Genomic DNA, 15,961 nt, shown 5'->3' with positions numbered 1-15,961 from the left:
AAGTTCATTCTTTTCATTTTTTACCACTGTGAGTCCAGATTTCTTGGGTACAACCTGCACTGGACTTACCCACTTACTGTCAGAGATAGGATAAATGATACCTGCTTGCAAGAGTTTGGTTACCTCTTTCTTTACAACATCAAGAATCAAAGGATTAAGCCTCCTTTGGGGCTGCCTTACTGTTTTTGCTCCATCCTCAAGTAAAATCCTGTGCATACACATCGAAGGACTAATACCTGGAAGGTCGGCTAATGTCCACCCGATTGCTTTCTTGTGCCTCTTCAATACCTGCAAAAGTCTGTCTTCTTGATTTAAATCAAGGTTAGAAGAGATAATAACAGGAAGTTTTTCATTATGCTCCAAGTAAGCATATTTCAGGTTCCCAGGGAGCTCTTTTAGCTCTAAGGATGGGGGCTGCTCGATGGATGGAAGGCTTGGGGCAGCCGGGATGTCAAGAGCATCGACGGTAAAAACAGCTTCATCGGTAACAACTTCACCTGTAGAAAATGTATCAGGCTGCAAGGAAGCATCAATCTCAGCACAAAGGACACAAACGTTAGTGTCAGTGCAATCAGGACATGAATAATCATCATCAAAATCAGAGAGAGATGGAAAATCAAATGCAAATAATTCAGAATAACTCTCATCAACTAGTTCAGAAATTAACTCAATGTTAAAAACCGAATGCTCCTCCACAGGGTGTTTCATGGCATCGAAGATGTTAAATTTTGCGACGATGTCACCAAATTCCATGGACATGGTTCCATCATCAACATCAACTTTTGTCTTCGCCGTTTTCATGAACGGTCTGCCTAAGATGATGGGAGCTCTGCTTGACTTAGTTTCTCCTTCCATGTCCAGAATGTAAAAATCTGCAGGAAAAATTAAATCGTTAACTTGAACGAGGACGTCTTCCACTATGCCGGTGGGACGTGCATTGCTCCTGTTCGCCAGTTGAACGATTAAACCTGTATGCTGCATGGGACCAAGGCAAAGGTTATTATAAATAGAAGTAGGCATAACATTAATGCCCACTCCTAAATCAAGCAAACAGTTATCAAATTTCTTATCCCCGATGGTACAAGGAATAGTAAAAGTTCCCGGGTCCTTGCATTTTTGTGGCAAGACCTGAGAGATGGCCGAAACACTTTGTTCGGGCTGAATGAAAGCAGAGATGCTTCTTCCCAAGTTGACTCTGTCACTTCCTTTTACCTTTCTCTTGTTTGTACACAAATCCTTCAGAAACTTTGCATACCTTGGAACTTGCTTAATCACATCAAGAAGCGGAATATTTACCGCTACTTTTCTGAACATATCCAGAATTTCTTTTTCTTTGTCTCCTTCCTCAATTCTTTTATTTTTCAGAACTCTATGTGGGAAAGGAACTGGTGGCACATACTCCTTTTCTTTATTTTTTTCAGTTCCGACCACAACAGAAGAAGGAGAAGAAAGCTCAGCTGGAGGAGGTTCAGAAGAAGAAAGTTCAGAAGTTACCTCAATGATTTTTTTATTTTTTTCAGGGGCTGGTTCTGTAACCTTTCCGGATCTCAAAGAAATAGCGCTCACATTAGCATTACCATTCGGATTGACAACAGTTTATGCTGGAAGTTGGTTCGAACTTTGAGCTTGCATATTATTTATTTGAGTAGCAAGTTGTCCCATCTGTGTGGTCAAGGTCTGAATGCTAGTGTCGGTTCTTTGTTGAAACTGAAGGTTGTTCACGGCCATTTGTTTAACAAGATCTTCCAAGGATGGTCCGGAAGTGGTAGCTGGAGGAGTGTGATGTGGCTGGGGTAATGGAACGGTGAGCTGTTGTTGGGAAGGCTGCTGATTTCCATATCGAAGGTTGGGATGATTCCTCCAATTGGGGTGATATTTGTTGGTGGACAAGTCAGGAGTGTTGTTGTACCTGTTCTGGTTGTAAAGGTTGGCTGCATAAGCTTGAGGCAGCTCGGTAACAGTATCATCTTTCAGAAGAGGACAAGTATCAGTGGGATGATCATGAGCTGTACAAATGCCACATACAGTTGCTGTTTGTGGTTTCGCTACTGCAAGTTGTTTGACTAGAGCGGTCAGCTCATCAAGTCTGGTTTCTAAAGCTCTGTTCGAGGAACCTTGAATTTGATGTACACCCTTGGTCTGGACAGAATTGGTTCGAGTGGTGAACTGCTGGGAGTTTAAGGACATATTTTCAATGAGGGCTCTGGCAGCAGCTGGAGTTTTGTCAACAAGTGCTCCACCACTAGCAGCATCAAGAATGTTTCTATCCATAGGTAACAACCCCTCATAAAAGTACTGAATGAGAAGTTGCTCGGTAATCTGATGTTGAGGGCAGCTTGAAACCAACTTCTTGAACCTATCCCAGTATTCAGCCAATGACTCGTTGTCTTGTCTAATGCCACAAATCTCTTTTCGGATTGAAACAGCTCTAGAGGCAGGAAAGTATCGCTCCAAGAACACTCTCTTCAGAGCATTCCAGCTTGTGATTGAATTCGGTTCAAGATCATATATCCAGTCCTTAGCTGCACCCTGCAAAGAAAAAGGAAAAGCACGAAGTTTGATATGATCTTCAGTGATCCCTTCAGGCTTCAATGGTGTAGAGCACACCACCTGGAATTCCTTCAAATGTTTGTGTGGATCTTCACCTGCAAGACCATTAAACTTTGGCAACAAGTGTATTAAACCCGATTTTAATTCAAAAGGAACAGCAACAGCATCATATTCAATACACAAGCCATTATAATTAACATCAGGGGCTGCAAGTTGCCTTAGAGTTCTATTTTCAGCCATTTCAAAAGCAAGTTCAGAATCAGAATCAAACAAATTATGCAAATAATCAGACTCAGAATCAGACTCAGCTATGGTCGGTGAAGGTGAACTATTGCTAGCCTGGCCTGCTCTACGAAGTGTGTGCAAGGTTCTCTCTACCTCAGGATCAAAAGCAACAAGTTCAGGACAGGAAGACCTAGTAGCCAGGACTAGTGCACAGCAAACGCAGCAACAATCGTGAAAATGCCAACTATGTCCCTAAAACAAACACAATGAAGCAAATCGATTAAAAATAATTCAAAAAAATAAACTGACACCGAAAATAATCTAATGACGTAAAAATAGAATTTTGATATTTTTTTTAGGAATTTTTCGACTCTATGAAAACAGAAAATAAATCATTAAAAATAGTAAAAAGGCTTTTTTCGCGACAGATTTTCGAAACGGTGAAAATTTCCCAAAAACCGATTTTTTCGACTCTAGAGGCGTTATGGCCGAAACCGAGAGGAACCTATGGCCAAAACGCACAAACACTACACCTAAGACTCTAATATCAGTTAATATTCACAAGAATCCCCGGCAACGGCGCCAATTTGATCCGCTGTCGCGCGCAAATCAAAACGAGTTAATTTTAAAACGTAGTACAGCGACAATGGCTCGAGTCGTATCGCAAGGATTCTTGATTTTTATTAACTATAATCTAAATCGATTAAGGGGGGGGGTTGGTTTGGTCGAAAAAAAATGATTATCAAAAGTGATTATGAAAATAAGCTGTTTTGAAAAAGTGATTATGGAAGTAAGCCAATCTACTGAATCAGTTCCTACTATCATCGATTATCATAATTTTAATTCCCTAAGCGGATTGTCTATTCCTATTTGGATACAAACTCAATGGCAAGCGCGGTGAGGTTCGTGAGATGTATGATCCTATTGTCCGAATTAAGCAAACGGGATAAATTTCATGGATTAAGCAAACATGATTGATCAGGCACAAAAACGAATTAAGCAAACGATTCGTGTCTAGGTTAGGATCATACAATCAACCAAATTTAATCAATATATTTCATGTAATTGGATTAAGCAAACAAGAACACAAAATGTCATCGAAAAGGAATTAAACTAGAATTAACATTATAATAATCTCAAGTATTGGAACCTGAATTACAGTAGATTGACTCGAAAGGATTAGTTCGCCATGGATTCGTACAAGCTTTCAAAATTCGTGAATGGAAGATAGATGGTACAGAAATTCGGCTGCTACCCTAAGGGGAAAGTGTACGACCCGTTTTACAATCCAACTGGGTCAAACATACGACCCAGGCCCAAAACTAATTGACCCGAAATTAACTAAAAATAATGCAGCAGCTTGTATGAGTATTCTGGCCTTGTTGGAGTCCAAATTTGCTTCTGACCTCTGAACAAAAGTCGTAGATCTTTTTCTTAGCTTTCCAACGACTGGTAGAACGCTTTAATCCGATACTCCAAGCTCCAGTTATGAATTTATTCGTGCAGGCTGTTAATGCTGAAAATTAGATACGAAAATCAAATAACTATGAAAATAAATTAAAATATAAAAACATAATAAAATAGAGAAATAAACAAACCAAACCATGGAAATGTATAAGTACAAACGTAGAGGAATGTGCATCAAAATGCACTGATCATAACCCAACAATGTTGGGCTGCAATTAGGAACAAATGGAGTTGGACGAGGATTTGATACAATCACTATTATTGATCATATACTTAAATCTCTACTCGAGTTGGGTTCCCAAATAGTTGGAAAAGCTGGCAAGTTCAGCAGATGAGGGTAGACAGATGATGCTATTTACATCATTGTTTGTTTGAAGGAAGGGAATATGTGGAGATAGCTTCAGCTTTTATGGTTTGTATAAGATAGAAGCATCATGTCGCGATTATTGGTTATAGGGGGCACGGGAAAGTTCATCAAGAATACAAGGGGGTTTGCTGAACTGAGTCTTCTTATTCCACCAGAACAGATTGCCACTGATGGTGCCAAGACATTATTCAGGATCAGTGTTCATTTGACTTACTAGTACTGCGCTGTAGAAATTGAAAAGCAATAGATTGGTTTTATCTTTACTTTTTAATTACAGATGACAATTTGTATGTTGTCAAGTTTGATTGCAAATTTGTATGCAAAATGTTCCATATGTACCACATATTATGAGTGTGAGAAAAAGAAAAATCAAACAAATCAGTGACTATCATAAATGGTGAAACACTATAACACATAAACTAGAATGATAAATGGGAAGGCTATATATATATCAGAATGAGAAACTCTATCTTTACTGAATTGTTGTCTTCATCATCACTAGGCCACCTTAAGTGATGCAATAAGTGTGAGACAGTTGCCAATTATATCAATAACATAGTGCCGAGACATTGCTAAGGATCAGTGTTCATTTGACCTATTACAACTCAGACCTCTTATGCTACCAGACATCATGTATGTTATATAACACAAACTAGAATAATAAAAGCATGATGACACAAAATCACAAAGAACTGTGAAGGCAGGTTTGTCAAGCCCATAGAGCGTATCTACCGAGTAACCGAACCATCAATTTCATTAAAGAATTAACAACACCAACTGTTATAACATCAAAACAAGACAGAAATTGCAAAGCAATGAAAAGGGATACATGCCAATTTATCATTAAATGAACTGTAAACATTCTCATTCTAATTAATAACATCAAAACACAAATCCTCAATGTTTACAAATAATCATAACTCTAAAATTTCAAGAATCATAAACTAATACTAATTATCATCAGATCGATGAAGAACAGAAAAATCAAATCTTTTCTTCTCTTCATTCCATTTTAGACCAATTTCGTCTCCTTTTTTCAAGCTTCTCCTGTCTACAAAATCTGTGATCCAAGTGTTGTTGAAGACATGACTGTCATTGGAAGGTCGTATCTTGAAAGTAAGAGAAAGAGGAAAGCCAGTGTCGACATCAAACACTTCGACCTCGACTCCTTCGTTTGCAGCTTTAGCTTTATCCACCACAGGAACCACCCATTTCTTAGCCAAATCTCTATTTAACAAAAGTCTACAGTTATCATCAAGATCACTCTTTGTCAACACCTTCTTGATCATCCATGGATCACCAACATTGGTTGAACAATCAGAACTTGTCCCAACAGTAGTGCAGGTGTTGTTTGTTGTTGAAACTTTGGTTTCTTGTTGGACACGTTTTTGTTTCTCGACAATTTGTGTCTCATGGAGACAAGTACAAACAGTGAGAGATAGATGGAGACAAACAATAGTTTTAGGATACGAAGAGATATCAAACAGGGAAGATGAAACATTGTTGGTCTTGTTGTTCTTGCTGGTTTCTTGGTGTCCGCGTTTCCTCTTTTTGGTAACTTGTGTGGAACATGAACAAGAACCAAGTGCAAGATGAGTACAGACAAAGATAACAGAAGAAGAAGAAGAAGAAGAAGCACAAGATGAAAATGAAGATGAAGATGAAGATGAATGGGAAGAGGTAGGCATGAATGAATGAAACGAGGTAGCCATTATCAAAATCGGAGGAAACCGCGCGCAGCAACAAGAAAGAAAGAGAGTTTCGCTCTGAAATTGATTGAAAGAAAGTGTTGTTATGGTGGAAGTGTTAATACAAGTACTTATTTATAGCTAATTAGGGTTAACGGCTACTTAATCTTCTCTCATATGTCCGCTAAAGATTACATTTTATTAAATCTTAATGAATCTTACATTTTTATTGCATATTAATGCCTCAAGATTTTTTTAGTTTTGCATTTTTTTATTTACACCGATTGGCTTAAAGTCATTTGTTTTTTTTATACATATACATTAATATTTTTAATAAAAAGATACTTTCTTTTCTTTTTCTTTTTTTTTCAATTTTTTTTTATAACTCAAATGATTATTTATCTTAACGTTCGATCTCGTTAATTCGTTGTATTAAATCTCCTCCTTGTGAACGAGTATTTGGCATACAATCGTTCAGAAAGTAAGGAAAGAATTGCCCTAGTCTCTACGGTGTAACAGTGAGTTACGATATCGACTTAAATAGTCCCCGGCAACGGCGCCAAAAACTTGATCGCGACTTTACGTGTCTATTAATCTGATGACTGCAAGTGCACAGTCGTGTCGTGTAGTTTTAAAAGATATCGAATCCACATGGACTATGAATCGATATACCGTTATCTAAGGTTACTATGTAAAGCTAAGGCTACCAATAATTTGATTGTTCCTAAGGGAGAGTGTTTGTGAATAAAAAAGGAAGTATAATAATAAACAGATATCAGTATGTATTTCGTTTAACTTTAGGTGATCCGAAGGTCCATTGGCTAATGCATAATTCAATTAAAAATCTTTACTAATTCAATTGGTTAAAAATCCTCGTCTCAAACTTTCGCTCTGTTGATTTAGATTACTATCCTAACTCTTAATGTACGCTTTCGTCATCCCATTAGATATTAGAAAAGCTTTTTGGAAACAACGTAACTAATAAAATGCATGTTTTATGAAGTTGTTATCTATTTAAATCTCCTAATCTCAAACTTTCGCTCTGTTGACTCGGAACATGCTAATATCTCTAACGTACGCTTTCGCCATCCCGCTCGGGTGTAAAAACATTTTTTGAAAATAAATAAGTCCTAATTAGTTTTAATACGCTTTCGCCATCCTTAAAACTAATGTCCTATGTCTACTATCCAGTTAAAGATCTCAAACTTTCGCTCTATTGATTTTAACCTTTGACCGTCTTAACCCCTCAAACTTTCGCTCTATTGGTTTTAAGACTTACTAATTAGACATACAAACCAAAAACAAGTGATAATTAATAAAACATAGTTTAAGCCAATTTATTTCGGATCCCACAGTTAACTTACTTTACATACCGATATCTTAGTAAATTAGCCAGACATATTAATACGGTTAAGCATGCATAAATTAATTTGGCTTATAATAAAAGGCATGTTAATTGGCATATAATATATCATGCAATAAATGCGGTAAATAATAAATGCGGTAAATAATAAACCTGAATAAAATAAATTGCAACTGGATCTTCAAGTACCGAACTTCCACCACAGGTTGGCTGGATCGTTATTCGGAATTTAAACGGACGGAAATTAAAACAAGGAAATAAAAGCGATAAATCTAACGTAAGGCTAGATTTATAAAAGGTTCACAACAATTTCCGGTGTAGAAATTGTTGTGAGAAAATAAACTGTTTAAATGAAAGCAGGAAGAAAAATAATAAGCGCGGAACAATTTTGGCAGCACTTCGTTAGCAGGAAATCAGACGTTTTGAACTGAAGTGACTGCTTCTATTTATAGGGGAGCTTCTGCTGTTGGGACGCGTGAAAAGAGGGACCTCAGCTGACTTGGACTGGGAGACGTGCGTCTCCGCTTTTTGGGGAAGCTCCTTTGAATGACTTGAGACGTGCGTCTCAAGTGGAGAAAATATAGGGGACTGGAGACGTGCGTCTCCCCTGGATGACGTGGCATGGAACGTTGGAGACGTGCGTCTCCACTTGCTTGTGTGGTTTGGGCCACGCACAATTGAGCCTTTGGGTCTCCTTTAGCACATTTGGGCCTTATTTGCACCTCCTTTTTACTTCAGCACCCATTTTTCATCTTTTAGGCATAAATAGTGGTCATTTTAACTCCATTTCCTCTCCTTTTCACAAATAGTCGTAATAAGAGTGTAAAACCTGAAACAAAGCAAATACTCGCATAATATCATAATAAATCAATATAATAAATGGAAAACGCTATAAATATCTACGGATTTCAAGCTAAATATACGATATAAAATCGTGTTATCAAATTCCCCCAGACTTGAACCTTTGCTTGTCCTCAAGCAAAATAACAAGATAAAGATAGGAGGACAGCGAAATGAAATACGCTTCCACCACGTCGTTCGGTCATACTCAGCTACATAGTGTTTTTGTTTGAAAATAATGTTGCAGATCCTAGCAATAAGCTTATAGTAGCGACACTAGACAACTCCCAGCATGCATACCAATCCGAATCATGCTATTATAGCTTGACCTTGACTCGTCATCTTGTTTTACCCTTTTCATTCGCGCGCAATCACATTAAGCCCTTTATCTTGACACGCACATAGCAGAGTAGTCGGTTAGTGACTATGATCCTTCTCATGGAGTTCTGGCACATTTATGTGGTATACTCCTTGGCGCTCATTTGTAGATTGTGGGGAATCGGACAGCAGTCCTTCCTACCAAGTTCAGTACCAGATATCTTCTGAACCAATCAACGATGAGTTTTTAAATCCTTTGTATTTGAGATTTGTGACCGTTAGGTTAAATGATCTTGTGAGGATCACCTTACTTAGTAGGCACATTTCTTTTAGCGGTTAAGCACATAATTATTATTATGAGGATCATACACTTATATTCATCGACTCTCTGCGTAGTTGGTATCTAAGACGGTGCCGACTGCTAGAATAAACTACTAAGGGTTACTTCAAAAATTAAAGTCGATGGTTTCGGTATAAAGGGTATTCAAATCGGTTACGCATACTTGGGGTTTTAGAGTGTTGGGACAATAAGGGTATTGGCTTGAATCTTTATCAATTTCTATGCGTTGAGTGTTTGAGTAGCTTCGTATTTCTCGAACGTGTGGGGTTGTGCATTTATCGTTTTGGAGTAAAATTTTTGTTATGGCTCAAGAAAATGGAAGAAATTGTAATGACTACGGAATTATACATATAAGACTTGAAATTCCATAAATATTCTTTATTGAATTAGAAAAACATTACAAGGAAGGGAAATAAAACTGAAAGGGAGGGAAATAAACTAAAAGGAAATAAAAATAAAGATAAAGCAAGTAATACGACTCCCCCAGACTTAAATGATGCAGTGTCCTCAATGCATGTGAACTACTCCTCAGTGTTGCGGTTGCGAGAACTGCTTGCGCCTCTTGTACGAACACGGCGACGTCTATCAGTAGGAGAGCCATTTACACGAATGTTAAGATCATGCAATTGTGTAGCAATTTCAGTGTATTGACCTTCGTTCCTAATAGCATAGTCACGGTGCTCTTGTTGCATCTCTCGAATGAGCCTTAGTGTTTCGCTTTGATTTGTCTGCATAGCTTGAAAGAGTTGATCTTGGCGTTGAATAGCAGCATACATGGCATCAAGAGTGATAGGCGGAGGGTTGTTTTGAGGAGGTTGGTTGACATCAGCTTGTTCTTGGTTGAGTTCTTCTTCCATTGCATCCACAGGTTCATTAGGATGTTCAGGTTAGTTTTCTTGAGGATTGTCATTAATGAGCCTCCAACCCTGAACATAACGGATGTTGATTTGCTCTGGGCATGGCAGGATGACATAAGGAATCAGAACTTTGTTGACGATCAAAGTGTAGCGGCCATCATGGCGGGTGTGGACCTCCGATTTTTTTAATTCCGGGCCATACCTCTGATCTGTAGAGATACGTGAACTGACTCTTTTTTGTCGCTTAATGCTTTCGCATTTCTTTGAAAATTCACAGAGTCGCCACCGACCTTTTATTTTATCCAATTAAGGAAAGGTTTATAAAAGAAACAGAAAAAAGACCTTTAAGAAATTCTGGGTAAGGGGGTAGGTTATACAAAGGGAAGGTGTTAGCACCCTTTGTATCCATGGTTATCCATGGGCTCTTAAGTTTGCTTAGCTCACTTGTCTTTCGATCACTTTTCAATTGCTCTGAAATTGCTCATATGTGGTTTCAAATACTTTTGTGAATTGAATTTTGTAATGATCCGTGTGTGGATGTATACAAAATGCTTGTTTATCTTTCGAAAGATATTTTGAAAAGAACGTTAACTTTGTAATAACCCGTGTTTGGATGTATACAAAGTATTGTCTTTTTTGAAAGTTTTGAAAAATCAACAGTGTATGAGAATTTTGTTTGTTTTGATTTGAGCAAGCAAACTAGGAGGTCTACCCTGAGTTGTAAGGTCTTTATCCTATTTCCTTTAAAAATCTATCCTTTCACCGGATATAAAAGCAAGGTTCGATTTTGTACTCAAAACAGTGGAATTTTGACTTTGATTTTGAAAAGTGTGAGAAGGGATTTACCTTAAGAGGTGCAAATGTGATTGTGATTGGATTCAGATATTTATCTTTGAAGTTAGTGATCTAACGGTTCAATTTTATCTTTGACATACACGCAGTTTATATATATGCGGGAAATTAAAATGCGGAAATGTAAAGTGCGGAAAGTAAATCTACGCTATTACATCGATTGTGCGGGAAATGTAAACTAGCCTATTTACATCAATTTGACATCCTATACATTTATCTAGGAATTTAAATTGCAAGAAAAATAAAAGGCATGTTTTTGGATTTTTTATGATTTATTTTAATTATAATTAATGCATGATTAATTAAATTAAAATGAAGAAAAAAAGATAAAAATTGATTTAAACCTAGAAATTAAGTTTAAAATATATACAAAATATTTGTTAATTAATTTTAAGACAAAACTAATTTTTTGGAATTTTTGGAATTGATTTGAAATTGATTTAAGTTAATTAAAACATAATTATACAAATAATTATACAAATAATTAAAACTTAAAAAGAAAATTATTCAAAATATGTACAAAATTAGTTTATAATATATAAACAATATTTAACACAAAGAACAATTTTTTTTAGGATTTTTTGATTGGTTAAAATAATAAAAAAGTAAATATATAAATATATACTAATTAATTATGCAAAATATTGAAATTTTGAAGAAAAATAAAATATTTTTATTTCAGAAAATAATATATTATTTTAGAAGTCTAAAAATATTTTTTGTGTATTTTTTGGATTTTTAAAACTATTTTTAATTAATTTAACAAAGAAATTAAAATAAAATAGAAAATAAAATAGAAATAAAAAGGATACTGATCCTGTGTGGTTTGATTGAGGGAGCATGGTGTGCACGCATGGTCTGAAGCGTTAGATGATTCATTAAATGAAATCAAGTGGTCCAGAAATTGAGGCACATGGCTTATGACGCGCCTGCAAAACACAGAATTAGTGGGAAATTTAAAACCTGCGCGCGCGTGCCATCCAATAGGAGGAAGACACGTCTTCGTCTTCAACCTTCAGCCAGGGCTTTCAACAGCGCTTTTGTAAAAAAACGCTATAATAAGTGAACCCTAAATCTGCAAAATAACGAATAGGGGTAAACAAGCAAATAAATTTGGCGCAATGGTACCATTTGATTCGTCTTGTTCCGCTGAACTTAACCATGTCCTTAATTTTGCTTAATTTTGGCCCTAATGAAGAACCCTAATTTTGAACTAAGCAAACCCTAAAATGGTATATGCTACAAACAACCATTAAAGTCCAATTGAAGCTCCAGAAACGACCAGAGCTTCAAACCAAACACAATTATGCATCTACATCTTGTTAAATATGCGTGAGTTATGAGATATAAGTTGGTTTTAGTTTGAACAAACCGTGGCTTTATATAGCTCGATTCAGTGAAGTTTAGGACTTGGAAATGATTGGAATTGTTTCAGTGTAGCTCAGAGATGATGTTTGAATGTTTATTTTATATTGAAATGGACTGAAACTTAAAATTCGAATTTCAAGTTTCTTTGAAAATTACAAGTGGTTACAAGTATGCTATATGCTTATGGATGCTTCTGAACTCGTCTCTCTCTTGTTACTGAACTAAGATAGCTTATTTATAAGCTATGTGTGCTTACAATTGAAGCTAATATGTGCCTTAGTTGCCTTTGTTGAAACTTTGGTTTTTTAATATTAAAAACCTTTGAAAAATTGACCAAGTCTTGCTCTCCTTCAATGCACCTGCCTTGCCCTTCAATTCTCTGCAGAAGATGAAGATTCCTTAGGGGTGAGTCATGCTTGGAAGTTAAGCTACCATTATCCATGCATTTTCCTTTTAATTTTAATCTTAAAGTAAGATAAAATCATGCAAAAAATGGATAAAAAAGGTATGGGCTTAGTCTTGGTCGTGGGAGGCCCATATTATCATGGAAATGATGTTTGAATGCTGAAAACTTGGCCCCATTTGGAAAAAATGCCATTTTGAACAATGTTGGTTTCATGCATTTTCCAAAATTTAGCCAACTTTAACAAGGTGTAAATCCTTCAATTTTTGTCATATGAAGGAGATCTTGCACTTTTTGGAAACCTCAAAGAGTCCTCTAACCAATGCCTTTGGTCTCATGTCAAAATGATTTTTGAAGCTCCTCAAAGAGTCCTCTAACCAATGCCTTTGGTCTCATGTCAAAATGATCAGTCAAAGTTGAGTTGACTTTTCAGGCAAAAACCCTAATTTTGAATCTTAGGGTTTTGTTGATTTTTGATCTTTCCTTGATGAATTATGATCATCCAATGATCAAATGATGAATCCTTTGACAAAATATGGACTTTGACAAAAAATTTCATTTTTGACTGTCTGTTGACTTTTTTGGTCAAACGGGTCGTCTGTTGATTGTTTGAGCTGCTGACGGTGCGTCTGAGTGAATTGAAGTTTGAAAATTTGTATGATGGTACTTTGAGATATATGGATGTGTATGAAATCCATTTGAGCTCTCAAAAACTTGTTGCTCCTGTAAAAACAAGAAAAACCCTGATTAGGGACTGTTTATGTAGGAGACAGTTAAGCGTACCTGATTTTTGCGCAGTGTTGAGTCTCTGCTAATCGCGTGATATTCAGAAGACTTCTAGAACAAAAATCTTGGAATTTTGAATTGTGAAAGATTGATTTGATTGATGGTACAAAACACTGAGAATTATACTGCCAGCAGTTTGGCTGTCAACTGACTGTTCAGGTATTGATGTAGCAGTTAGAGTGAAAAATCAACAGTCAAAGTTAATTTTCTTTTTTGTTGTTTTTGTTTTATGTGAAAAATGAAAGTTTATTTACTTGACTTGTTAGAAAAACACAGACATAATAAATAACTAATATTTACGGTATGCGGGCAAAATTACCGATAATAACCCTGAAAATCATTTAATGCACAGAAAAATGAATATTTGACTGGCAGAAAACACACAAAATATTATCTTAGTAATTAAGCAATATTATGACAAATAGTACAACATTTAATACTGACAGTTCAAATATCACATACTATATTGAACAGTACGACGAATAAACGGTACATTTAAGAAATAAGAAATACGGCAAATTTTAAGAATGACGATTAATGACCCATGCTATGAACAATAACATGTAGATGATTGGAAGTGCAACCATTGCAGGTCCACACTCTTCAGGACTATGCAGGCAGAAGAAAGTCATGATCACCGTAGCAATGGTGATGACTGTAAGAAACAGTGTCTCTATCCACTTTGCCATTCTTGTCAGGGAAGAAGAGAAAATAGATATGAGATAGGAATTTGAAAGATGAGTTGGAATTTGATGTGAGATTTTATGGAAGAAAATGAGAGGTATTTATAGAATGGAAAGAAGGATAGAGACGTTGGGGAATAGTGTGATTCCGTACAAAAGGAAAATTTGAGTGGAAGTAAGATTTGAAAGAAAGTGTATGATAGTGTTGGAAAAAGGAGAGATTTGTTTTTTGAAAAAAGAGATTTGAAAAGATTTTTGCAAATAATGGAATATAGTACAAAAATTAGTGGGAAACAAAAGATAATAATAATCTACTTGTTACCAGTACAGTCTGAGTTTCCTGATTCTGCCCCTGCAAAAAAGATTTAACTCTGTACCAATTGCGTCAGTACCATTTATCTGTAAATAAATAAATAGCATGTGTGAAGTAATACACAGTATTTGGTGTTTGCGTAAGAATAAATTCAACTGCAAGCCAAATTACTGTATAAGAAAAATTCTAAAAACTAAGTATTTCATATGTCAGGATATTTGTTGAAATAAAAATCCATGATTATATGAGACCCTTAATTTTCAGATTGGAGTTTTCTTGAAAAATATGTGGGCAAATTTTGGGGTATAACAGTTGCCCCTATTCAATCTTCTTAAACCTGAAGAGATTGTCTGAAATCTGAAGGTAGAAGATGATTGAATATTTAGATGCCCTGAAAATTTGCACTTACCTTGATCAGAAGAGATGTTGGAAGTTGCATTTGAATGTCGTCTGCGAAATGTTGTTGGCAGATTGAAACATTACCTGAGATGGGCTTTCAGATGCCACCTGGTAAATGGGTTGAGGGTTTGTTCATCAGAATGAATCCATTGATTATATCTTGATGAAGGATTTGAAAGTCTTTGCGTTGACTGTTTCGGAACCGTCCAAGGTTACCGCTTTAAGTCTTGGAGGATGATTGCTACGGAACTTGTCCAAAGTTTTTCCGATTTAGATTTTGGAAGTTGATCATTGTGGAACCGTCTGAGGTATCGCTTTAGATCTGCAATGTTAGATCGTTCTGGAACCGTCTGAGGTATCGCTTTAGATCTGCAACGTTAGATCGTTCTGGAACCGTCTGAGGTATCGCTTTAGATCTGCAACGTTAGATCGTTTTGGAACCGCCTGAGGTATCGCTTTAGATCTGTGATGCTAGATCGTTTTGGAACCGTCTGAGGTATCGACTTTGATCTGTGATGCTTGTTTTTTGAGTTGGTAAGTGATCAGAATGAATCTTCGGCTTGATTATATCTGAGAGAACCGTTCATGGAATTCAGCTGAACACGGCATGTGATTGAGAACATCTTTGTTGAAGATATCTGCCTACCTGAAAAATCAAGTTAGTGATATGCAATGTTTATGATGCATGTAAATGTGAGATATTCCCGGAGAAATATGCATGTTATGTTGTGCATGATGTATGATGTATGATGCATGATGTATGATGTATGAATATGAATATGTGAATGTATGAATGTATGAATGTATGAATGTGATGTCAAGCTTCTAATTGGAAAAATAAATTCCCACTAGTCAGCTGGACATGAATGTATTGTGATCGTTGATGATCTTTTGTCTTGCTTGAGTACCCTCGTCTGGGGAAATTCTTTGAGAACCCGGGTATCCCGTTGAAGGATCTTTGACTACTGCTTGGGGAACCAAAGGTAACTGGAAGTTCTGATGCCCTTTCAAATGGGAATGAGGAAGATGCATAATCCTCCGATGCACTATCTGACCAAGTCCGGGTGCGGGGATCACACCTTCTGAAGATAGTAATCTGGAACAAACCTGCTGGGGAATAAGACTTCTTTTGAAGAGAAAAT

At 36.4% G+C, this 15,961-nt stretch overlaps 1 protein-coding gene across 1 annotated transcript in view; it reads right to left on the bottom strand.

The window, feature by feature from the left end:
- Positions 1–5,559: 5,559 nt before the first annotated feature.
- The window catches only part of LOC131659171 (putative B3 domain-containing protein At1g78640), a 31,708-nt gene continuing 21,306 nt past the window's right edge, over positions 5,560–15,961 (bottom strand). Inside the window, exon 2 of the mRNA XM_058928395.1 lies at positions 5,560–6,167. Within this exon, the coding sequence (XP_058784378.1) occupies positions 5,560–6,167 (608 nt within the window). The remainder of the gene's footprint in view (positions 6,168–15,961) is intronic.

Source organism: Vicia villosa, linkage group LG3 (assembly GCF_029867415.1).
Source record: "Vicia villosa cultivar HV-30 ecotype Madison, WI linkage group LG3, Vvil1.0, whole genome shotgun sequence".
NCBI classification, from domain to species: Eukaryota; Viridiplantae; Streptophyta; class Magnoliopsida; order Fabales; family Fabaceae; genus Vicia; species Vicia villosa.
This window is presented reverse-complemented; position numbering and strand designations above follow the sequence as displayed.